Source organism: Balaenoptera ricei, chromosome 12 (assembly GCF_028023285.1).
Source record: "Balaenoptera ricei isolate mBalRic1 chromosome 12, mBalRic1.hap2, whole genome shotgun sequence".
In the NCBI taxonomy this organism is placed as follows: Eukaryota; Metazoa; Chordata; class Mammalia; order Artiodactyla; family Balaenopteridae; genus Balaenoptera; species Balaenoptera ricei.
This window is the reverse complement of record NC_082650.1, coordinates 30,079,492-30,106,660: the sequence shown is the minus strand read 5'-3', so window position 1 is coordinate 30,106,660 and position 27,169 is coordinate 30,079,492. Positions and strand designations below refer to the sequence as shown.

Here is a 27,169-nt window from a genome sequence, read left to right as displayed (position 1 = left end):
TATTAACTGCAAGTACATATTTGAATGAATTCATTCACATTAGGACATCGCATTTTTAAGCCTTATTATTTTTGTCACTCTTGCTCCTCAGGTTTTACAGGGGTTAGATTTGACAAATTTGGAGGAAAAATTAATGGAGTAGCATAGATTTCCATATAATGGTATCAAGATTATGTCCAACAATAAAGCGAGAGGTCTTCTACTTGTAAAGAGATTTCTGTTTCCTTAGAACTTGATAATTCTTCGATATTTATTTTTTTTCTCCAGCGTGTGTTTGTCTGGGACTTGGATGAAACCATCATTGTTTTCCACTCACTGCTCACGGGATCTTATGCCCAGAAGTATGGCAAGGTAAGAAATCAAGAAATTTTACCCCAAGACACCTTGTTAGAATTTTATTTTAAATAAAATCAAAAGCCATTTAAAAATACCTTGTAGTGTTTTTATTGCAGTCTGTCAAGTCTGCTCTTAATTATTTATTTCCAGTGGCTCACTGTTCTTTAATGTGAACTGGCAAATTTTACAGAACTTAATTAGAAATCATATTCTTTTTCCTTTCTTCATAATAACTTTGAATTTTCTACATGAAAAATCAAGCTTATTACCCTCATGTAATTATTTTAGAAAATGTTTTTGTAAATTGAAATGGACTTTAAACATTATAGTACATATATTATTGTCTAATAAGGGAACTTTAAGAAATTGTTTGAATTAATTTGTTGCACCAAATGTTGCTATAGACTGCCATTTGAAATAAGGAAGTAATCTTTTGTCTGACAGATCCTTTGCACTTATGAATATAAGTATTTTTTGGTAACTTTGAGGAAGCATATTATAGAGACTGGGAATAATACCCAGTCACACATACAAATCCAGAGGCAGATGTTCTCATTACTTTCCTTTGTCTCTTGCCATTATTTTCATAGTCAGCTTGCTTCTTGTAACAGTGTTGTTATACACGTGTGTGAGTCTGTTTCAAAGAGTGATGCACCTGCAATAGGTTTTTCGCTAGAAACACAGTTGTAGAGGCCATTTGAGTCTTTGATTCTGTAGGACTCACAGCCTAACCAGAGTCAATTCACAACATGTTGGCCTGCCTTCAATTACTGTATTCAAAGTTGTATCTAACTTTGGTTCCTTTTCATATAACACTTACAGAAGTGTCTCCCTTCATCTTTATACTGTCACATTATTTCATAGGGTCTCATGTCAGCTCAACATGCAGTTTTTAACATCTTCTAGACTAGTTGTGATGAATTAATTGCACTCAAGCATTTCCTCCTAAATTGCACTCTTGGTGAATCTGCATTGCATTTGATTTTTAGTATAAGTAATGAAAGTTGCCAAACATGTGAAAGGTAACAATTTTATTTAGTGACCATTTAGAAAAAGGAGTCTTAGCTCCTTTATCACAATCATCATCATCTAAAACAGTGATCTCCAAAGCAGGATGTATGCATATGTGCCTGATATACACAAGGTGCTTCACTGAGATAAGGAGAGAAAATAACACATTTATACCCTGCAATTTCTATTCTTATCTGTTTCAATACATGTAAATGATTATAACTTAAAGAATATGTATGTAATTTATAAATAAATTAACTGTACATAAATTTGTGGTACACACTCAAAATTCTATTACTGATAGAGCATACAGTCTAAAAAGTTTCCAGATAATAATCTAAAGCATTTTCTTCTGAAATAATTTTGGCTTATGTGGAATGCACAGTAATCCTATTGAACTGATTGCAGTATTTTTGTGCAAATTTTCATATTAGACAAATGTTTAAAATAAACAATCTAACTTGAACACACAAATCCAAATAAAGTTCCCATCAAAATAGTCACCATTGGAGGCTATACCTAAATATCCGTGTTGCTTCCATTATGCCAAATCAGTGGTGGGGCTCATCTTTCTGAATTACCTTTAGATTTTTAAAATATTTCCTGACTTCAAATCTTCATCCTTTTGTGGTAATTGTGATCTTTAGAAGTAAAAGGATGATTTGAACCCAAGGTGATAAATAAAGAGCATGGTCAAAATGTCACTATATATATATATATATTTTTTCTTTTTATCAAAAATACCTTAAAGTTTCTACCATCCCAGAACTGAGCATGGCCTTCTATTTGGGATATGAAGGGGTACCGATAAGAAGCAGAGGGGTGGTAAACCATTAAAAAATCAACATCAAATAATGAAGCTGCTTTTCTTGAGTGACTGATAAACTGGCTCTAAGAGCAATTCCAAAAGCAAAGTTCTCCTACTTCCCTCAGCAGTGGTGCATCACTGAAATAACCCATCACTTCCCGGGATGGCCACCTGGTCATGCAGCATTCATTTCACAAACAAGTTCCGTTATTTTAAAGTATTGTCGAAAAGCTTTGTTCGCATAGAAAAGAGAGACATTCTCCATGCCTACAGAGGCTTAAAACAGCAGAGCTTGCAGAAACGGCGAGAAAAGTGAGGGGAAGAAGGAAACTAATGTTTATTTAATGCCCACAATGTGCCAGCCTTAAGCGTCACAACAATTTTAAGGGGTGGGTTCTTCTCCCCAGTCTGTATGTAAGGAAACATGCTCAGAGAGGGAATAAGATGTGTGCAAAGTCACACAGCTAGTCAGTGGTAGAAATGACTCTTGGGGCCCTGGACTGTTTGACCTCAAAGCCCATGTCGTTTCTGCTTATAGAACATCACATGGCGTAGACAATTAAGCTACCATGAACACAATATACAAGTGACATTTCCTGAAAGGAATAAGGACAATTAGTGAGGTACTGTGAAAGCAGTTGTGTGAGTTCTCCTTTAAGTTGGAATGATTCTAATTATCTTCTCGCAGGCAATTGGGATAGTTTTCCATCAAAAGGGAAAACTTAAGAAATGTTCAGTGAAATAGAGTGTGGTAGACAGATACCAGTACCTCATGGTGGTGCAGAATCGGAATAAGATCAGAGGCACTGTTGGCAGGGTGTGGGGAAGATAAGCCTACATTTCTAGAACACCTATCATGTGGTAGCACCTGTGTTTGGCATTTCACAAGCAGTAGGGATGGGGGAGAAGGACAAGAGCCTTCGAGTCAGAGAAACCTAACTTTGAAAACCCAGTGCTGATGCTTACAGTTTTCTCACCTTGGGCAAATTACTTAATTCTTCCATCTCCATTTCTGTAACATGGGAATAATGCTATCTATAGTGAAGGAGAAGTAAAGAGAATACCTTGTTTAATGGCTTAGCAGAACACTTGGTGTGAACTAATGCTCAAAAAGATTGTAACTGTGATTAGTCACTTTCACAAATGTTATCCAACTTAACTCTTATAATTACTCTACTGTAACGTATTGTGATCCAAGTTCTGTGGATGAGGAAACCTGGGTTATTGGAGTTTAAGAAACTTGACCAAGGCCGCAAAATGATAAATGCTGGTACGAATATTGGAAACCAGGTCATTCTCATAACAAAGCTTTGTCCTTAATACTATTCTCTGCTACGGGAAGGGGGCCTGCTGGAGTTGACCATGTTGAATAATGGTTTCCTCTGGGAAATTAAAAGAAGTTAAAGGGAAAATGTTTTTAAGCTCTATTTTTTTCTAATCAAAATGAAAATTCCTTTATTGAGTTGCATGAAAAACAATTTAGATGACCATGTTTATTGAATTATTATTTATTTTTTAAAGTAATTTGATCATTGACTTTTTTCTTAATGTCAATAAGGAAATTGGTGTTGCCTTTTAGTTAGTAAGATGTTAATATTTTGGCATGTTAAGAAGTGGCTAAATAAAGGATGTTGTTATATGAGGCCCATCTTGTGAAGCTGGGGACCACATGTAGCTCAGGGGTCATTTGAAGGGGACAGAGAGGGCATTGGGTAGTTGCAGCTTCACCACACATCATAAATAAACTAGAGCTCCAAGGACCACTGTGTTCATCCAACAAATATGCACTTAGCACAGGTACACATGCTTCCTACCCTCATGGAGCTTACAAGCAAGCAAAGTAGCTTCAGATTATGGTAACTGCTCTGAAGACAATGAAACTAGGTCAGATGGAGAGTGACTGGCCGGGTGACTGGGGAGGTGACATTGATGCTGAGACCTGAATTACAGGAAGGAGCTAGCCGTGCAGATTAGCGGGGAGAGGAGTGTGGAGGGGACCGTTCCAGGCAGAGGACATAGAAGGGCCCTGGGCAGGAGCAATCTTCCAGTGTTCCGGAAATATAAAGGAGCAGTGTGGCTGGGAGGTTGTAAACAAAGGAGAGTAACCCAAGGTAACACAAGGTAAAAACAGAGAGGCAGGCAGGGGGCCGCATCAGGTCCAGTGTCTGCAGTAAGGCATTTGGAATTTATTCTAGGTGCAGTGGAAGTTGTTGTAGGGTTTAGGTTGAATTGTGACCTGGTGGTTTAAGATCCACTGCTGTGTGGAGAAAGGAGTTTAGAGGAAGAAGACCATTTAGGAGACTGCTGACTGGAGAAAGGCTTCTTGAACTTGAACGTGAGTCCCTGACCCTCAGGGACTGTAAAACCCAGAGTTTCTGATTCTGTAGTTCTGAGGTAGGGCCTGAGATTTCACCTTTGGAATAAATTTTCAATAAAGCTGATGGACCATGCTTTGGGAACCGCTAGAAAAGAGCATTTCCCCAACATTTTTCTTGGGAAAACAAGTTCCAAAATATGTTAATTGATAGCCTTTGTGGAAAAAAAACCCATGGCCAAATAAATTTGAGGAATACTTGAATTTTATGGCCATTCAGTATATATTATCATCTTAAAGGTCCTGAGATGTTTTACAGTTAAGAATCTTTTGTAACCATGTTTAATTCCTCCATTCCTGAGTGTCTAAGTAATGACCTTGAGGACCGACTGAAATGAGGTCTTTCTGGTGATCAGTTGACAATTCAGAAGGACTTTGCCAATAGTGAAAGTGACCAGGGCCATTATTTCTGCTGAGGAAAAAAAAGACCCCTGTACTACGTAAAGGTTATCTAATCTTGAAATTGTTAATGTCTTTAGTCCTTTTAATTTCTCGGATCAGTCTTGTTTCCACAGTGTGCACTTTCAGAGTGTAAAAGTTTGGTATGACATAGTGATTTTTCCGTTCTTTTAACCAGAGAATCTTTTGTGTTCGCAGTATATCACGCTGAGTATCTTTATATAAAACATATAAGGGCAGATCTGCTCTAGGTGAGATGTAGAAGTTGGGGGACTGGAGACATCCCATTTCCCTCACGTAGTCAATCCCTTCCCCCGTTGTTCTCAGTCACCCCAAAAGGGTTTCCTGAGCCCTGAGGGTTGCTCAGAACACATTCTGTAGGACAGTAATCCAGCTGAAGGAGCACCAAACTAGAGGTTAGGAGGAAGTCCTGTGCCTAGATGTACCTTAAGCTACTCATGTAACCTCTGAGCCTGTTTTCACATCTAAACATCGTTATAATCCATTTCCTTCCTGGAGTTACTGGATGGATTAAATGATATAATGTAAAAAAAAAATGTGTAAAAGTAGCACTTAGCTCTGAAAACTATCATCCATGTCCTGTGGTGGAGAAATTTAATGCACCATTTCCCCCAAAAGGGGAAATGACAAAGGCAGAAATTTCCACCCATGCAGAAGGTCAGTGTTTGCGCAAAGTGGTACTGCAGTGGCCTGAAATATAGTGAGCTGAGAGCTGGAAATCTAAGCGCCAGCGGTGTAAAATCATGTCCTGCCATGACCACACCTACCTACCTATCTACCTATTTTTCTCTCTCTTCCCCACCTCCAACCCCGGTAAAAATAAACAAACAAGCAAACAAATGAGTAAGTACCATTTCTGAGCTCTTGCTATGTGCCTGGCACTTTTCTGAGTGTCCTGTTAAATGCATTACTATCTCCTTCACTTTCACCACCACCCTATGTGATCGGTACCATGTCACACAGCTCGCAAGTGGTTTGGCCAGCCAGAACCCACATCTCTTCCACCTGCTCTTGATCTCTACACTCTTTTGGTCTCACGTCTTTCCCCACCACCTATCAAAATAAAATTCATGGAACATAATAGTTTAGGAATGCCATTTTTACTCATAAATTGCTCTGCGTAACTAACTTTTGTGTTTTAATTAAAAAAAAAAACTTTAGAAAAATCCTGCTTCAGTTTATAAATAAATAATATTATGAATTTTCCAAGGATCTCCCTAATATGTGATCACTTTTGGACCCTATTCAGTTGTCAACACAACGTGCTCTTTTCCCAAGCAGAACTATTCCTGGATACTTACCGTGATGGCAAATGAGGGATGTCGGTATTTGAGTTCTGCTGCCTGTGGAGCTGATGATGGGCTTTGCAGCTGAGCACCAGCTGGCATGTACACCTTTCAGCACTGCACAACTCTAAAGTAGGAGTTTGTAAATTTGGCAGGACGCAGACCAGGAATCATCCATCATCTGTTAGAGTTTATGAAGATTATCTCTATTCCCTGATTAATTGTATATAGTATTTTACCTGATAAGTTGCAGTAATTCCTCTTTGTTAGAGGGAGGAGTGAAAGAAGCTAAATAAATTGTGCTTTAGGGATTTGATTTATTTTGAAGCATTAATGTGTCATGTGCTATGAGGCCGTGATTCTCTAAAACTCATTCCACAGGAAGGATGCAAAGGACATAGCCCAAGTCAGGGAAAAGACTGAAGGAAAAGTGAGCAGTTATATTACGAAACTGAAATCCAAGCTCCCAAAACTACTTGCTCATTTTAGACAACATCTTATATAAGAGGAGCACTGGAGAAATGATATGTTCATCAGGATAAATCCACTGGTTACTTTTATATTAAACAATCTACACACACTTATGTGGAAAGGCTTCTGAAACAGCACAAGCCATATTTTAAATGATGAGATTGTCGTGAAGATAAGTACTGATTTATGTGTATGTCACCTAAGGAAAAGCAACATGATTGGCTAGAATGTGGTTAGAATGAATCAGGTGTTGGAACCATGGATTGGAGGCCACTCTGATGGCAGCATGCAGGTGACCACCCCTCTGGGCATAATGGTTAGAGCATTCTGAATTTGGAGGGAGAAGGGACCTGAGCTTAAATTCTATCTCCACTTCCTACTATGCATGTGACCTTGGGTAGTTTATTTAGTCTTTGTGAGCCTCAGTTACCTTTTATATAAAGTGGGGAGAATAATAACTTCATAATTTGCTTAAAAGGGTTAAATGAGTCCGTGCATTAAAACTCAGCACATTACCTACCACAGAGCAAACATTCAATTAGTGTAACCTGTTTTATTTGGTTCCAAGGAAATCTGAATGTTGAGAAACTGAATCTGGGGGAAACTGGGTGTTTTATCAAAAAATGTATGTGTTGTTTCATCTCATAATGTGAGATACTCAGCTCAATGTTGTAGAGGAGAAGAGGGTGACTAGAGAGTGATCATGGCACATATAAAATGAATGAATGCGGAATTTACAAGTCTCAAAAACTTTAGTGATAGAGAACAGACTTGTGGTTGCCAAGGGGGAGAGGGGGCGGGGAAGGATGGATTGGGAGTTTGGGCAAACTATTATATATAGTATGGATAAACAACAAGATCCTACTGTATAGCACAGGGATCTATATTCAATACCTTGTAATAAACCATAATGGAAAAGAAAAATAAAGTGAAAAAACTTTTAGTGTTTTTCATGGTTGCTCATAGTATATGTGTTTAAGGGCACACATGCGTATGCATGTAAACATAGTATAGTTGACCCTTGAACAATGCGGGGGGTCAGGGGTGCCGACCCCCCATGAAGTCAAAAATCTGAGTAACTTTTGACGCCTTAAAAACTTAACTGCCAATAGGCTGCTGTTGACTGGAAGCCTTACTGATAACATAAATGGTTACCACGAATTTTGCATGTTGATGTATTATATACCGTATTCTTACAATAAAGTAAGCTAGAGAAAAGAAAATGTTATTATGAAAGTCATAAGTAAGAGGAAGTACATTTACAGTACTGTACTGTATTTATCAATACCATAAGTTTGTCATCTGTTTATAAGGTGAATTGTCTGTCAGTACCTATGTCAGTATTGTCTTACATGATATAAAACACTGTAGATGTGATATGCATTACTAACACTAGACATCAAAAATGAAAAGATAATGTGAAAAAGAAATTCATATTTATTTACAGATATAACGATTCATGCACTGATAACAAAGCAGCAATGTGATTGCTTTATGGTAGCCTAAGTGTAATCAATATGGTTGCTTCACAGTAGCCTAACCTATACACTAATGAATGAATCATTGTAAAATTTTTATGGCACACAGTATTACAGTCATATTCTTAATACAGTATTGGAGACACAGTTACATTTTAAAAAAAAAACCAAAAACACTTACCTGTGATGATAGGCTGATATGCAGTTTCTCCAGTTACTAGAGAGGGGCATACTGTACAGTAATGTAATTCTTTGAAAGCAAAGGTATAAAACAGTAAGAAAACTAACACATTATTAATTTTATATGATATATCGCTCACCTTATGCACGTGTAAGGATAAGCTGTTCACTTCAATACAAGTCTTTGCACACGATGTTCTACAAGACGAATACTTAGGCGATGATGATTATGGGGCAAAAACGTGTCCTACAGTTCTTGCCGTACAGTTACTAGATTTTCACACGAAGACATTCAACACACATACACAACCGATAAGTGTATTAACTGTCTGTCATGATGATTACTCTTCATTTAGTGGAAGTGGATCGTCATAAAATTCTTCATCCTCGGCCTCTTCACAATGAGTAGGCTGAGGAGGAGGGGGAAGAGGAGGAGTTGGTCTTGCTGTCTCACCAGGCGGCCGAGGTGGAAGAGATGGAGGAGGTGGAAGGGGAGGCAGGAGAGGCAGGCACACTCACTATAATGTTATGGAAATACATCGCAATTTCTGTCTGACTTTTTTTGCTTTTTCGTTTTTCTAAAAATGTTTCTATATGGCACCAATCTTTCCACCGTTTGCTTTAGTTTCAGTGCCCGTATCATAGAAGCGTCCATGTCTTAAAAGAAATCAAAAGCAGTTTTGAATAATCAGAACCTTCTGCCAGACTGCCTAATGTCAGTTTGTTTCCTGGCGCTGCTTCTTCTACGTCTTCTTCCTCGTCGTCTGGCACTGGTTCAGAAGCACTCATCTCCATCAAGTTGTCCCCTGTTAATTTTTCTGGTGTGGTGTCTGTTAGCTCTTGAATTTCTCCAAGATCCATATCTTGAAACCCTTCACCCCCACCTTTCTTTGCCGTATCCACCATCTCTTTCATGATTTTCTTGATTGGCTCTGTCGTAAACCCTGTGACGTCATGCACAACATCTGGACACAAGTTGCTCCAGCAGGAATTTATTGTTTCCGGCTTGATGGCTTTCAGGGTTTTTTCTATACCAATGATGGCATTTTCAATGGCATAATCCTTTCAGACATTCATGATGTTCTCTACTGAGGTTCTCTTCCATAACATTGACAATCCTTTCCGTAGAGTACCATATATAATGAGCCTTAAAGGGCCCTATGACCCCCTGTTCTGGAGACTGAATTAGAGATGTTGTGTTTGGGGGCAAGTAGACCACTTTACAGTGCCTTCAGTGTTGAACTCATGGGGTTCTGGGTAGCTAGGGTCATAGTCCAATATCAAAAGAACTTTAAAAGGCAATCCCTTACTAACAAGGTACTTCCTGACTTCAGGGACAAAGCCTCAATAGAACCAATCCAGAAAAAGTGTTCTCATTGTCAGGGCTTCTTTTTGTACAATCAGAAGACTGGCAGCTGGTGTTTATCCTTTCCCTTCAAGGCTCGGGGTTAGCAGCTTTATATATAAGGGCGATCCTGACCATAAACCTGACTGCATTTGCACGAAACGGTAGTGTTAGACTGTCCCTTCCTGCCTTAAATCCTGCTGCTTGCTTCTCTTCCTTATTAACAAATGTCCTTGGTGACATTTTTTTTTCCAGAATAGGGCAGTTTCATCTGCAGTAAAAACCTGTTCAGCAGGTATGCTTTCTCCCCAACGATTTTCTTAATGGTGTCTGGGAACACATCTGCTGCCTCTTGGTGTGTGAAGCTGCTTCTCCTGTTATCATGACATTTTTTAAGCCAAACCTCTTTCTTAAATCATCAGACCATCTTTGCTGACATTAATTTCTCCAGCTTTAGCTCCTTCACCTTCCTTTTGCTGTAAGTTGTCATTTAATGACTTCACTTGTTCTCAAATCATATTAGAATCTACAGGTATGCCTTTCTTGTAGTAATCCTGAACCCACATCAAAGCTGAATTTTCCACGTGAGATAAAAGGGTATTTTTGAAAAAGAGCAAGGTTTCGAGCCTGCTGGTGTAACTGCAGCGATGGCTTCATGAATCTCCTTTTCTTCTTTACAATGGTCTTTACGCTGGATTTATTTATCTTGAGATGGAGGGCAACCACAGCTGAAGAACTTAAGCTATGCTACATAACAAGTAATTAAACTTTTTTTTTTTGTCATGTCATGACTTTTCTCTGCTTCTTGGGAGCAATTCTAGCATCACTAGGGGCACTTCGTATGGGTCCCCTGGTGTTATTTAAGGTTTATGGTATTGCAGTAAACAACGCAAAATACGCGAGAGCTGCAAGAGATCACTTTTTACTGCAATGTGCAATTTACTGGAGAAGTGGACTGCTCACAAGGAGTTGATTAGCGTCACTTGGCATTTAAGCGGATACTTGCAACACTTGAGCTCACTGAAATAGTAACAGGAGGTGGCTATGAAATTATTACAGTAGTACAATATGGACTACAGTTAATTTTTTCAGTTATGATTTAATCCTGCATTTAATCCTGTTTGTATACATTTCTCTTGACTGTGAACAGTGCCATGAACAGTCTGTGCGTGCATAAGTTTTGATCAATTTTAACTTTTTAATAGATTTGTGTGTATCTTAGGGTATTAAATGATAAAATAGACTAGTATCTGTATATATTTTATGCATTCATGATATACCTAATTTAAAATTTTTCTTTCAATATTTCTAGGCTATGTGGTTGGTCTGGGAGTTTTTTTCAAATTATTGCAAATCTCCAAAAAATGTTCCAGCATATTTATTGAAAAAAATTCTGCATATCAATGGACCAACATGGTTCAAACCTATGTTGTTCAAGGGTCACTTGTACATATGTATGTAAAAGTAAAGCTAAATCAAAGACAGTGGCACTTCTCAAACTTTCATAGGGAGTTTGAGAGACAGTGAAACTTGAAAATAATACACAAGAAAGATAAGTGGTCATTCATTTCTTAAAAGCACAAACTTCTGGAGACACCTTTTATAACCTCCCCTGAAGTTTCAATCTCCGTTTATGATCTTCGCTTATGAACATTCAATCTCACTCTGTATGACAGTCTCTAGTAAGTCAGAAAGAGAAAAACAAATATCGTATATTACCACATATATGTGGAATCTAGAAAAATGGTACAGATTAACCAGTCTGCAAGGCAGAAACAGAGACACAGGTGTTGAGAACAAACGTATGGACACCAAGGGGGAAAAGTGGGGGGGTTGGGGGTGGTAGTGGTGGGATGAACTGGGAGATTGGGATTGACATGTATACACTGATGTGCATAAAATGGATGACTAATAAGAACCTGCTGTATAGCACAGGGAACTCTACTTCACTTCGTTGTACAGTAGAAACTAACACAACATTGTAAAACAACTATACCTCAACAACAACAGAAAAATAAATAAATTTAAAAAAACATTCAATCTCACGTCTTGGGTGTCGGAGGGAGGCAGATTACATTATTAACTTGCCTTAAATTTCCGTAACTCATCGTTAACTCTCCTTTTTCTAAATTCATGTCTCACTTATCTTTTCTACAGTCTTCCTCTAATATACCACCCACCTTTCTCCAAGTCCTGAGGCCTCGACTGGGTGGGTTCATTTGCCATCTCTGTCGCTTTTCTGTCAGTCCTGTGCTTTCTAGCTCATCCTCCCATGGTCATTCTCACCATTCTCTTGACTTCTCCCTTTCCATCCGGTTGCTATGCTATACTATTATATATTGTATAATATAAATATGATACTTTACTATTTTTTATTTTTTAAAGTATTTATGATATATTATGGGCTGGAAGCAAGTTCCATCAATCCATAATCTTTACGATAGAGATAGTATAGCATAGCAACTATAGTTGTAGCATATTACTATTGCTGTAATTCCCCTTGAAGTATATTTAATCTGTTATTAGTTTAATAAATGTGGGTGAGCTTTATTCATTGGATTCTCTACTGATTGAAACAGTAGAAGCTGGTAGTGGTAGGTAAGCTGTGTGATGTCCCCTTCATGGCTTCTGATTACTTAATTTGACTACTGTTCAGTTGCAAATATGATGCTTACATCAAATACTTGGATTTTGAACAAATCCTTTTAATCCAGAGGAAAAATTAACTAGTTTTACACCTTTACCTGCTCCCTAGAAGGTCGTTGGCTACATGACTAAGACAAGAGGCACCATGGGTCCTCTGGTCCTTGAAGTTCAGTCCACAGATGATCTTTATGGAGGTGAAGGTGGGGCAATTCACTCTTACTCATAACTGTAAGCTATTTCCAGGGAAGCCTAATTCCCAAGAAATTATACTGAGTCACCATGCTACTCAGTAATCAGACTGATTCAGGTCATAAGAATCTTTTGGAAGCATCTCAGAGGCTTAAATTAACTCCTGGGAAACCAGAAGGCCATGCCAGCTCTGGTGTTCCCTAACCATCCCAGACCTTCAGGAGAGCTCTTAGACCAGTGCTTTTTAAATATTAACATGCATATGAGTCACCAGACAATCTTGTTAAACTATAGATTCTGCTTCAGTAGATCTCCGGGGTAGAGTCTGTGATCTGCCTTTCTAACAAGCTCCTAATTCAGTGCTGCTGGTCTGTGAGCCACACTTTGAGTAGAAAGATCTTAATCACCGATTCTCGGTCTTGTGTGCATTAGAAACACTGGAGAGCCTTGAAATTACTGATGCATGAGTCCCACCTCAGAGAATACCTGATTTAATTGGTACAGGGTGTGACCTAGACAGCAGGATTTTTCAAAGCTCCCCAGGTGCTTCTCATATGTGGTCAAGATCGGGAGCCTCTGCCTTACACGTCATCATCCCAGCCCTGGATGACGCTGTCACCCCGCTTTTGCATAAAGCCTCATCATCTTTATGCCTCTTTTTCTCCATCAGGCTCACCTTGAAAAAAACAAAACAAATCAAAAAAACCCTGTCCAACACTCTACCTGTACCTCAACAGGCTGAACGTGGCCACAAATCTCAAGTGGGTCCCAGCACTCCTGGGCTAACTCTTCCAGCTGATTATTTCAAACCTTCTCTCCCCTCACCCCCTTCAAAGCCCCCTCTCAATTCTGCACAAAACTCCTCCTCCATCACTTTAAGGAAAAAAAAAAAAAAGCAAACTGGAAGAATCACTTTATCTTTGCACCATAACCGTATTCTCTGCCTGCTCTCTGCACCCCCATTCATGCCCTGGATCTAGGCCCTCTCACTTACCCAGTGAATCTCCTCCCAAAAAGACCTCTTTCATTCCTGAATCCCCAGTGTCCCCCTTTTCTGGATTATTCCCATCGCTCTTTTACGTATCGTAATAGTCCCATCACCAGAAAAGCCTCTTGAGCCGTTTTCCAATCACTGCCCTCTTTCTCTGCTCTTCCCTCGCTTGCCAGCCCTACAACTCTCCTCAAGTCTGAGAAATGACCTTCTTGCCAAATTCATGGTTTATCTTCCTGGGGTCTCTCTCACTTGTATTTGACCCAGTTAATCACTCCCTCTTTCTTAAAATCCTTGGTCCATTTCACGTCTCTCAGCTGGGTCAGTGTGCCTCACACTCTCCCGTACACATCAGCCTCACTGTCGCCTCTGCGTATGTTCCCTATCGCCGTGTCTGTGCATGGCTAGTCCCCTCCCTTTTCTCAGGTCTCTTATCCTCCACTATCACCTCCTAAGAAAGGCTTTCCCTTCACTTTCTTTAAATAAGCCATCACCACCCATCCCCATAGCCTTCTGTGTCTGCTGACATTTTTTTCACCACCTAGAATACTACATATTTCCTTGTTTTTTGGTCCATGTATTCATCAGAGGGCTCATCCAGTAATAATATAAACCCCATAAGGGCAGGGAGTTTGCTTATTTAATTTTCTGCTCTCTGCCCAGAATTTGATCATGTCTGACACATAGTAGACACTCAATAAATACATGAAAGTTCCTAAAACCCTTCTCCAATTCCCCCTGAGAACGCTTAAGCCCACTGCCTGTCCATTACAGACAAACAACTCAATTGTAAAATTTCCCTTCTGATTCATGACTGAATGTCATGGCATTTCTTGTCGCTGATTAAAAGAGTTTAGGTATTCTAACAAACCCACTAGCTATTTCCACCTTGGTTCGTGGAGCTAGTTTGTCTTTCTTTTCCTGTAATGAATTTGCACATCTTCTGCCTCTGTGTGCACATGTCCACAAATATGCTTCAGGTCCCAAGGGAGTAACTGTTCCAAGAGCTTGAGTTCTTAAAAAAAAGTCCCCCATTTCTTTAAAAATACATAATTGCTGCCTCTCCTGAAATATTTTTACAGTGTGTCCCTAGAGGAGGAATTCCAGCTGATGGCCCAGCGCAGGGCAGAGGCCCATAGACAGACTGTCTGGCTCCAATTTATGCTCTGTGCTTACATGGCTAATAGACGTTAGTATTTTGATATCGAGAAGTGCCGTCCTTGATCCTGACTTGGTTATACACTGATCACATCCGGCTGAAAAGCACACGGTTAAGGGCCAAGAGTTACTCATTTTCTTCATCTCCCCTCTGTCTCTGTTTCTGTCTCTGTGTCTCTTGTCTCCTCTCTCTCTCTCCAACAAAAGTCTTGGGAATCGTTTCAGTATTTTCATAGAACGCTACACAGAGCAAATTTAAATTGGCAGAGGTTCAGTTTGCCCCATATGAAACTCTGCTGTAGACACTTTGAACCGATTGGAACTGTTATGCATGTATAATACGTATCAGAGCTACCACAAAACCCTGTTACTCACTTTATTATCCCACTTTTCCCCTCTATCCAAGTTTTCACTGTCACTTCATTTCAGACCCTAAACTCAACACTCACTACAGTTAAACTGAGGAAAGGCAGTAACCCTTGATTCATAAGGTGCCCATAATTCTACAAACATCTAATGAAAACGAGCAAACATCTCTGTATAAAAGTTGGCTTCAATCCAGAGGTATGTTTAATTCTCAAATGCCTGATAAAGCCGTGGGATTGCAGGCTCTGGCAGCTCCTGCCCAGTGGTCTGCAAGGGAGAGGGTGCCCAACATGACAGCGACACCCACCAAATTCCTGCCCATCTTTCTTGGATTCTTACGTCTGGGGGTTCTTTAGCTGGAAAATGGGGTGCTGGAATCTGCTTACTTAGAATTAGCTATCCCAGTGACTTAGTAAACTGGAAAAAGAAAAGAAAAGTAAAACCAGATATTTGAAAGTAAGCCCTCACCTGATGTTCTCTTAGAAACAAGATCAGCACCTCTTACAAGCACGGTTTTCCTTGGCTTGTGGCATGGCTATTCCTAGCCCTTCTGTGTCAAGCCTTCGGCATAGGTGACAAAACGCCTCCCTTTCAACAGGCCTTAGCAAAATATAGCCAGTTCACACTCACGCAAACCTCAAGCTGAAACTTTCCCAGTTAACCAGTGAAGTTTTGCCAAAATGCTTACTAAGTCCTGGCTCTAGGAGCCTGTGTGATGTGGAATCGCCAGAGCTCGAGAAACAAATAACTGCCCCTTCCTTTGCCATGGGGTTGCATTCCAGTGGGGTGCTCAAAAACACTTTTCATCATATCATACGCTATGCTTCTTTGTTAGAGAATTCTTGTTGATTTTTTAAAAATTATATTTGTTTGCATGCCTATCAGATGCACAAAATGCATTCTTCATGGATTTTCCTATCACTGCTTAGGTAGCAAAGAGAGTTACGTGCTACAGAAGCGTGGCATCGATGAAAGTAACAATCAAAAAGAAACAGTACGTTTTCTCCCATCCCCATAAATCTGATCTGTAAATGCCAAGAATGTGAGGCATGAACATAAGAAATTGAAGAATTTTATCTAAAACTTTAAAAAGAAAAATTGGCAAATCATACGATAAGACTTTAACCAATCTAGTCTCAAGAAGGAAAACCTTTTATAGAAGACATTTCTGAACCCCCATCTGAAATATATATCTTTAGGGCAGTAATCATCAGAAACATAACAGAGTCCTGTGGAGCTCAGTTTTATTGTCTTGCATCAGTGAACATTCCTCAAAAGCATAGAGCGTCACTAATGGAATTATATGTTTTCATGCTATAATTACATTTGATTTTTCCTGATATTTCTGTAGGCTTTTTGTTCATGGTTCCATGACTAGATGGAATATTTACAAGTTTTCTGTGTCCTCAGCCTATTCAACACCCCCCCCGCCCCCATAACAAAAGAGAGAGGGAGTCTAGAAATAGGAATTTTTTACAGAAAAAAGACAAATGTATATTTTTAAATTTTTTTACCTCCAGAGATTTTTTTTCAACAACAGCAACAAAAACATAAACAACAACAGAAAGAAATAAGAAAAAAAGAATTTTATATTTGAAGGAAACAGAGCAAGAGATCCCTCTGAGTTTTGAAACTCCTTGAGACACAAAATGGGCACTTCATAGTTTTGTTCTCGTTCTTGAATGAATACTTGTTGGATAAAATGGAATTTATTTGATCTTTGGGTACGTTGCTCCAAATGATCCTGTCACTGGAAGACAGATGAATCTAGAACAGAGTCATACTGACCGGAGGACATAACACCATGATGCCATCAAATATGTGAACCATGAGTCTCTGTTTTTGAAAAGAGAGAATGTCTAGCTATGAAATCCACAGAAATCTCCAAGAAAGAGACGTAAACAGTTGGAAAATTATGTTGACACCCAACATATTATGATTGTCCTCTCATCTTCTCCCACATCAAGTCTTAGCTTTGCTCAACATCTCTGTGACCTTCTCGTCTCTCTCCTTCTCAGCACTCAATTCCTATTCTGTAGGTTTTCTTTCATCACTACAGAATATGAGGCTGACATTCACTTCAAATATGGTTACACTCTAGGGTTTCCCCCCTCAAAGCATTTTGGAAGTACACAGGGAAAAAATTGGTTGTTGCAGTATAGGTGTGGCATAAAGAGGGTCTTCTTCTTGCTAAGTCGAGGAAGTTCGGGGCTGTATATGAATACTGCTTGACCTGACCTGGGTTGCATATTCTTATCATAAATTGAAGTAACGTTAGCATTACATTTCCCCAAGTTTAAATACATTTCTTGAAATGCCATTTATTAGAACATTGAAAACACAAGTTTGGTTCTCTCTCCTCAAATCCCTACAATCTGGCTCCTGTCCCAGCCACTCAACCCAAATCACCCTCTAAGGTCTTCCAAAATAACTTCTCAGCCAAAACCAATAGTATCCTTCTAGATTTGTCAGCCTTATTTGAAACCATTTTCTTCTCCCTGCCAACACCCATTCTGGTCTCAAATTCTGAGGATTTGTCCCTTCCAGGTTTTCTCTTTTCTCATCTCCAGAGTCACATCCAGAGCTGTTCTCCTTTAGAGATCATTCCAACTCTGATCATTTTAAACACAAGGTTTGTGCATGACTTATTTCCCTAGCCCTAAAATAAAGGCCTTACTTTTTAAAATAAAGTCTTACACCTCTCTATTCCAGGCTTTCAACTGTAATTAATTGTGGTAAAGTACCAACTCTGGTCTTCATTCTCAACTCCTTGCTGCTGTGTAATCTCTTAGTTTCTATAAACAAAAATTAAGTCACTTTGACTTTTTACTAATCCCCTTACTTTCATTAGACTTCTAGATGTATATATTTTATTTTTATACATTTCTATATTATATTTACTCAATTAATGTTCCTTTAGCCATACTCCACCCTTCCGTCTTCATCCCTAGTCAAATGCAGGTTAGATCAGACTCTATACATATTCAAATAAATATTGCCTGTTGATCAAAATACAATTAATAATGAAGTTAGAGCTGCTCTGCCAGCTCTTCCTATCGCACCTGCAGACAATATCGTCTGCTCACGTCCTACAAACATCCAATAGACCTACTTTTCTCTCTCTTCTACTCATTTGTTGTCATTCTTAAAAGGACGTCCTTTTCTCTTTTTAACAGATCTGCTCCATTCTTCAGTGTCCCATCCAAGTACCTTTCTCCAAAGGACTTTCCATGGAGTATATGTAAACTGGGTCCTGTGAACTAGCTTGCTTCCTTCCTCCTCCTCTCATGAAAGTATAGCTTTATGTGAAAATGTATCTAAGTCATTCTTCTGTGCATATAAATTTCTGTAAGTTCACAGATGTAGCAGTATATTTAATATGTTGTAGATAACCCTTTAGAAAGGCACCTTTTCTGATAATCGGGAAATCTTTTGCATCTTAGGTTAAAAACCCAAACAGTCTCTACCTCCTTACCCCCGACAGGCATATGCACTTAAGATAATTTTAATAATAACTGTGGTTACTGAAAATTTACTTCATTATATGTGCATTTCCTTTTCAGGATCCCCCCATGGCTGTAACCCTTGGACTCCGAATGGAGGAGATGATTTTTAATCTTGCTGATACACATTTATTTTTTAATGATTTAGAGGTAAGAATTTAAAGAGCTAAGAATAGTTGTATCAAACTGTTAAAACTCTTGTATGGTTTCTATATATGCAGATAACCTCAAAAAAACTAGAAAGATAGAAATTTAGCTCAAGAGAACAGTAAAGTTCCTGTCAAGGGGAGACATTGTATATGCAAAAGCGAAATTGTGTTAATGAATGATACATATTTACTGGCGCATATTTAGAACAAAAAGTGTCTCCAAAAAGGAGGTCTGCTTTGATGTCTCATGCCATACACCCCTGTCCACTACTCCTGGTCCTTTTGGTGTCTCAGCCACAATTCATTCCATCTTTGTAATCAGCATTAGCTTTTCCAGGTTACTAACCAGGATGCAATTTAGGTTAATCACTGCACAGTAGTCGCAGATACTGTTCCTGGTTCTAGCGTGGATAGTTAATTTTTTTAAAATTTTTATTGGAGTATAGTTGATTTACAATGTTGTGTTAGTTTCAGGTGTACAGCGAAGTGAACCAGTTATACATATACATATATATCCACTCTTTTTTTTTTTTTTAGATTCTTTTCCCATATAGGTCATTACAGAGTATTGAGTATATTGAGTAGAGTTCCCTGTGCCATACAGCAGGTTCTTATTAGTTATCTATTTATACATAGTAGTGTGTATATGTCAGTCCCAATTTCCCAGTTTATCCCTCCCCACCCTTATCTTCTGGTAACCATACGTTTGTTCTCTACATCTGTGAATCTACTTCTGTTTTGTAAATATACATAATCCGAAACCTAATTCTAGACATTATCATTCCCTATTTCTTCCCCTTCTGGATAAAACGATGCAAGAGCTATTTACATAGCACTTCTGACTGGTTTGATTTCATTTATTTTCTCTTTTTTTCTTAATTCATCTTTCCATTTCCAACCTCAAATGAAGAGAAAGTAAAAGCAAAAACAACAAACTAAAAGAACCCAAGAAAAAATAGCCTCAGGAAAGCTAAATAAGTACTGTAGTAAGGTATATAATATGAGTGCTAATGATCTGAGTTATTAGGCATTCAGATGATAAAATTTGAAATAACTGAGTAACTTGGGCACTGGAAAGAACTTCTTCTCTGTCAAGAACAACTATGCTGAAATAGATTTCTCTTTCTTTTTTTAAATGACCCATTCAAATTGATTTTTTATCCCATGATTTCACAATGAAATTAAAGTGTTTATCTATAATCACATTATGAGTGAAGATGGGGATGATTATTACTGAATCTGCACCTTGTGTTTGACATTTTATATTGGGCTTTTCCATTAATTAATTAACAAACTTTTGGAATAAATATGTTTATCACATTATTTTTGTAGAGAAGAAACTGTAACGTTCACCATCATAAAAATCATGTCTAAGGCTACCTGCTAAGTGATAGAACTGGGATTTGAAACTCTGGAGTCTGTCTGGCTCCAGAACACATACCCTGTCCCCATACCATGCTGAAATTAACAGACATGTGCAAGGAAAATAAGCCAAGTTAGTCTTTGAATAAGTTTTTTTTAAATTGACAAGGTCTTAAACCCAGTTTTAGTTACATCTGAGGCATGAGTAAAAGATGTGTTTTTCAGTATATCCCATAAACGTATGTGTTGGAAATCTGTGTAATAGCATTTTCTTTCTTGTTCTCTCTGCAGTGAGTCACTGTTTTTACTGGATAATAAAATTTAAATTCTGTTTAAAGAGGTTTTATTTTTTTCTTTAAGAGACACTATGGAAGATCAGTATTCTTGGGCAAGTCTTCCAGTTTTAGATTATAAGTAATAATCACCTCTCTGAAACCTGATTTAAATTAATCTTGTTACTTATTACTGTCTACTGTATAGAATGATTTTATATATACACAATAATAGGAAACACACTTTAATCTTTTGGGAACTTGAATTTTTTATACATATATGGTGATAACTTTTTAGGTTGATTTTTCTGTTGGGTAAAATGGACGAGTCTCATTCTAAAAAGAATTCTAAGATTATTACTCCTCTCAAGCCTGTAAAACACACAAAAAAGAAGTTTGATATGGTTTTATCCAAGTTTTATAGTTTTATTTCATTTCATTTACTATTTTTACTAGAAATAAATGAAATAAATAACTCTTTAGGTTTTTAGTGACACATTAGAAGCCAGATGGAATAAATTTACCATCCAACTTCTAACAGAACACTAAAGTGAGAACATGAAAGTAGCATATGATGAATTTGAATATACCTTTAGCAAGTTTGATGTGAATATTGGCATATCAGAAACATGTAGTCGGCTATGGTGCTTTAAGAATTTTTATTTTGGGTTAGATGCTATATAAAATATATCTTTAAAATACCCAACAGGATCTCAGGTAGAAATAGTAACTGAGAAAATATTGGTATTGACTTTCTCTTCTATGATGATAGCTTTTTAGTTGTGCTTTAGAATGTGATAAAAATTCCATTTTCCTCAAACACTAAAACTTAGTATCCAACAATAATGCACTAAATCAATGAAATGATTTAGTCTCTGCATATAAATTGATCGAGTTCTCAGACCTGCACACACCCACGTGCACACACATCCAGGTGCCCAAGGAAACTCAGAGGTTTATACTAACTTAGGTGAGATAAACAAACACTAAAACTAATAAAATCTAAACAATAGCTTTCAAGATCATTCAGTACAGTTACATACATATCCACTATCCTTCTGTATCTGATTTTGAAACTTTACTTTCTCCCAGTTTTTTATTTCAGTAAACCTCTTATAAGCAAAGATTGTCATGAGCTTCATAACTGCTATTAAGCTATGTCTGCTTCTACTGACAAAGAGAATTCCTCAAGAGAATAACTTCATCATTAGCCTATTATGTGATTTCCCCTTGTGTATTTAATCTCTCAGGATTCCTTTTCTTAACCTAAAAATCTAATTTGAGACTCAAATCCTTCAATAGATACTGCAACATATGTAGTAGCAGCTGCTCTCACATAATTCCTTAAAAGATACAAATTTAAATCCTCTTAATAGATACTTCACTACATCCTGTCCAACTGCAGAGAAGGCAAATGCTCACACCACTGTCCCTAAGAAGTGAATGCTCTCTGTTTAAATAAAATGTTATTTCAGTTAAAATAACTTCCAGAAGAGAAGGCACCAGGGAGTTTGGGCTAACAAAAGTGAGAGAAGACTGCTATGGATTATAACTGATAAAGATCAGTGACAACTTTGCGGTCGCCTTATAAGATAAAATTAAAGAATTTAAGATTAGTGCCAGAATTATTCCAAATGTTTGAGTTCTTTCACTGAAGTTTGTTAAAGCCAAAGCATGACACTGTTTTTAGTATTTTGTGTTTTGTCAAAATGTTTCTTATAAAGTTCCTCTGAGTGAACACTAATTGAAGAACAATTATTTAGATTTTTCTAAAAATGTAAGTGATTGAAGTTCAGGTTTCTTTCACTGGACTGTAATCCTCGGGCAATGGTCCAGAGTCAACAAGCATAGTTAACTAGGCATAAATTTAAAGAGAAGTTCCATTTGGAAAAACCTCAAACATAACTTCAGATATGGAACTCACGGTCCAATAAGTTTGATATACTGATGTCCTCAGGAGTAAAAAATAAATTTGGGGGCAAAATGTACAAATTAATCATATGAGTTAATACTTGAAATGTCAGAGGAATTTCTATAAAAATTAGATGGGAGGATATTAAATATAGAAATTACTTCTAATTACCAGTGTAATTCATAAGATCCCCCCCCTTTTTAAATATCATTAGTTTATTATAAAATTATGGAAATTGTTTACATGATAAAAGATTTCAGAACCTCAGTGGAATCAGCAGCTTTGCATGATTCTATTTCAATAGTGGTTTAATTTGGTCTTCATACTTACCAAGAATGTCACCGACTCAAGAAATGATCCTTGTCATCTAGAACTACTTTACTGCCTCAGTATTCTGGAAGAATTTTATTTTCAACTTTCATACTAACTAGTTAAATCTCTTCACCCTTTCCTTTAGAGCCCAATCCAAGAGCTACTACGGTTGCTTGCAATACTTTTCCCTGAGAATTTTCTGGAAGCATAATGCCTTCTTTGGTTAAAGTTTGGGCTGTGCTCCTTTCAACAAACACTCAGTCAAAATGGGGAAGAACCTTTCTAAATGCCTCTCCTGTAGCCTCAGCCCGTACTCTGTTCTCTTGCCTTCCCCTCCACTCTTAATATAAATATCTTCTTACAGCCCTTACCATCTAGAATATTATTATTTTTATCACCTAACTTTATGTTAGAAAATTTAAATTATTGTGGTAATTCTGTCATGAACTACATTTGTCTAGGCTTCTGCCATTCATTCAAACAAAGAAGTGTTGAGTGATTACTTCGTGCCAGAGAGTGCCTTAAGTGTGGGTATAGCATATCTGGGTGACCCAAACACCCCCCTCAGGGAGCTTCCAGTCAGATTAACTTTTTGAGGCCCTTCCTTACTTATGAATATATTTATTCAAAAATTACTAAACCTATAATTTATGTACATAATATGAACCTTTAAAATTTTAAAAGAAACCTGAGCCAACTAATTTATCCTCAAACTGCAACAGGATCTAATATACTCAGTGTGGAAAGCTAGAGATAAGATATTAAATATTTCACCATCAGATACTTCCAAGTCCTATAATGATTATAAATAGTAGCTGAAAAGCCTTTAGTATGGCATCTTATTTTCAAATTTAATGATTTTTCAGAATTGATTTTGAATGATGAACACTTAATATATATAGTCAGACTCTGTGAGTTTGACTGTAATTATCTGAGGGGAAAAAATGAGGCCCAAAAGGCTAAACCATACTTACTCTGAGGTTAGTAAACTAGTTATTGAAACGCCTTACCGAAATTCCACCTTCAGATCATGTACTATTTCATTGGAACTATGCAGATTATTTGAAGATAGAAAAGGACCCTTAGAACAGCAAAGAAGAAATGAATTCTTTTCCAGAAAAGTTACCATTTGTTCTGAGTACACTGTAACTTAGGTCAATTATGTGGCTGTATGTACCTAAAGTTTATTTTCCTTTGAATTTGTAGCACATTCATTACTCCCTTTTACTTTCAGTATTCTTTTCAGTTTAAAGATTTAAAACAACCACAAAAAGTGTCGGCTTCTATAGTTATTAGCTTTTTGCTGGTTGAAAGACCAGGACTTTTAAAATAACATCAGCATGATTCTTTTCATGGTATCACTGGCCCAGCAAAAAGGAAGTCATAGAAATTTAACAGAACACCATAATCATCAAGCCCCTCTGTTGCTGCTCCAAAAATAATAAATAATAGTGACCACTGAGGTGTTCAGCCCAAAGAAGTTTTGAGTATCTTCAGATTAGCTTTGCTTTCATACTTAAGTATGCATAACAGAAATGGCTGAAAGTGATCACCAGTGATTATCGTAAAGATTCAAGAGAATTCCTTATCAATAATTTTAAGATTAAAATTATTTTTGTATTTGCTCTAACAAAACTCACATGCCATATGTTTTCAGGCCCCTTTTAAGGTCCTCTTCTGGATTTAGATTTTACAGAGTAGAAATGATGCCATTTCCCAGCGTGAGAGGGTGGGATGGGTGGGCAAATGCTGCCCTCTTCTGGCCATGGGCTGATCAAGTGGAAAGATGGAAAAAGCTTCAAACATGGTGACAAGCATCATTTGAAAAACAACTCTTCCAATGTTTTTAACAGGAGTGTGATCAAGTTCACATAGATGATGTTTCCTCTGATGATAATGGGCAAGACTTAAGGTAAGCCATGCCTTTCAGTATGCTCTTTCCTACAGAAATTCAGCTGTGAAGTTTTGCACATGTAATTATTTCTTTTATTTCTTTTTAATGTATTTTGGGTGTTGCAGTACCTACAGTTTTGCAACTGATGGCTTCCATGCAGCTGCAAGTAGTGCAAACCTTTGTTTGCCAACAGGTGTAAGAGGAGGGGTTGACTGGATGAGGAAGTTGGCTTTTCGTTACAGAAGAGTAAAAGAATTATACAACACCTACAAGAACAATGTGGGAGGTATGTGTGGCTTTTACAATTTAATAAAGGTACTGCAGATAGAGGTACAATTTAAACTGTAGTTTCAAGTTTCATATTAGGGACTATCCTTCTGTAAAATAAATTACCAAGAGCTCATGCTGGACGACAGTGAGCCAGAATTTTTAGTTTCTTAGAGTTAGTGGGGGGAAAAAAAATCTAACTGCAAAATAAAACGTGCAGCACTGTCAAAGGAATTGGGAATTCTTTGTGCCCAGATGTTTGGTCAAGATTAATTGCAGGGCAGAAATAGAGACACAGATGTTGAGAACAAACGTATGGACACCAAAGGGGGAAAGCAGGGGGGGGGCGGGGAGGGGGTGGTGGTGTGATGAATTGGGAGATTGGGATTGACATGTATACACTCATATGTATAAAATGGATGACTGATAAGAACCTGCTGTATAAAAAAATAAATAAAATTAAATTAAAAAAAAAGATTAATAGCAGGACATTTATTTTACCCTTCCTCAGCTGGGATGCTCTCAGTGTAAACCAGACAAAGGAACTGATACAGGCTGTGGAAAGAAGATCTGTCTAAGGACAAGAGCCCTAGTCAGTGAAGCAGAGTTGTTAGCAATCATTACCTTTCTGGAATGCTATCAAAAATAAATGCAAACTGTGCTTTATGTCATTTTGAAGACTTCAACAAGTTAAATTTATCCTTTCAAAAATTACATATTATCTGACAGTGTATCTTTGCCATGTATAGTGTTAACTATATCATGGTTTTTATAAGTTCAAATACTCTGTAAGTAGTATCTAAACCATTTTGTACTCATTCATATATTACAGGTGATATCAAAACTTAGATCTTAGATGTGCTTCTTGGTATAATAAACCTTGATGGTCTTTATCATTAGGATCAATTTTAGGGCAACAAGATCGTAGGATTAGTTATGAGGTCACTTAAGATTCTTCTCTCAGGGCTTTTTGTTTGTTTCTCTTTTTTAAAAAAAGAGGGATGGTTGAGGAGTATAAACCAGAATCTAAAATTGAAATAAGACAGCTAAATATATATTTGTGCATGCTATACATGTGTATATTTACATATATGTCATAGAATACTATATAGTAAATAAAGTTTTCATCTATAAAGTATATACTACACCATACACATCTTAAGGTTGGCTGTGTGTCTGTTGGCCTTGTATCCCAGTGCCTAGCTAGCTTGAAGCACATAATAGATGCTCAATAGATGTTCAGTAACTACAAGAGAACCAAAACATGTAGAACCATGGACAGTAATAATGTTAGAACCAAAACGGAGCTTAGATATGGAAGATCTTTATTTCCAAATGAGAAATAGGCTCCTGCAGGCTACTAACCTGCCCAGGGGTTTAGGCAGGCAACTTAGGTTTCCTAATTCACTCTAACACTCTATACAAGACACTTCTGTAAAATCAAATAAATAGGTATTCTATTTAAAAGCAATTGAGGGTAATAACTTTAACTTTAAGATAAATATCCCTTTGGGAAATCTGAATTAACTTTTATCATTCAGGCGTGTCATTATTTCCCTCTTAAAGGGTATTATTAAAATTATTTTAAAATTAACAAGATTACTAGTAAATAATCGTATAGCTTAAAAAGTTTAAACAATGAGATATCCATTTTTTGTGATATATTAGCATCTCTTTATTGAAATAATGATAAATGAGGCTCAGTAGGAACTATAAATTTTGGTTTAAAAAGTTATCCACCGAGGACTCCCCTGGTGGCGCAGTGGTTAAGAATCCGCCTGCCAATGTAGGGGACACGGGTTCGAGCCCTGGTCCGGGAAGATCCCGCATGCCGCGGAGCAACTAAACCCATGCGCCACAACTACTGAGCCTACACTCTAGAGCCCGCAAGTCACAACTACTGAAGCCCGCGTGCCACAACTACTGAAGCCCTCGCTCCTAGATCCCATGCTCCACAGCAAGAGAAGCCACTGCAATGAGAAGCCCGTGCATTGCAATAAAGAGTAGCCCCCGCTCGCTGCAACTAGAGAAAAGCCCGTGCACAGCAACGAAGACCCAACACAGGCAAAAATAAATTAATTAATTTATTTATTTAAAAAAAGTTATCCACCTATAAATGAACTCTTAGTATTCTGAAATATGATTTACCTAAGGAACTTTATTTTTTAATAGATTTACATGATCTTGTTTTCTCATGAAAGCAACAGCTTTTTCAATAAAATTAGTATGCCTACTTCTTTTCTTATCCTAACATCAATGTAGTTTTCAATAATCGTCTATAGCTGTATCATAGGCTTCAGGATTTTAAACAAAATTCTTAATTCCTTTTTACAAAACAACGTATTTCTGACAGCTTTAGCACTAGTATTAGAAACAAATTCTAGAAAAATCTATAGCTATATGTGATAATGTCATTATTACTCTTTCCAAGTGGTAATG

The 27,169-nt window shown here is 37.5% G+C and overlaps 1 protein-coding gene across 20 annotated transcripts in view; it reads left to right on the top strand.

Moving 5' to 3' along the window:
- EYA4 (EYA transcriptional coactivator and phosphatase 4) overlaps positions 1-27,169 on the top strand; it is a 293,920-nt gene that overhangs the window by 253,235 nt on the left and 13,516 nt on the right. For all 20 annotated transcript variants that reach the window (XM_059941173.1, XM_059941171.1, XM_059941172.1 and 17 more), the window contains 4 exons: positions 268-351; positions 18,623-18,712; positions 24,423-24,481; positions 24,589-24,749. In XM_059941173.1, coding sequence (XP_059797156.1) covers positions 268-351; positions 18,623-18,712; positions 24,423-24,481; positions 24,589-24,749 — 394 coding nt within the window. The remainder of the gene's footprint in view (positions 1-267; positions 352-18,622; positions 18,713-24,422; positions 24,482-24,588; positions 24,750-27,169) is intronic.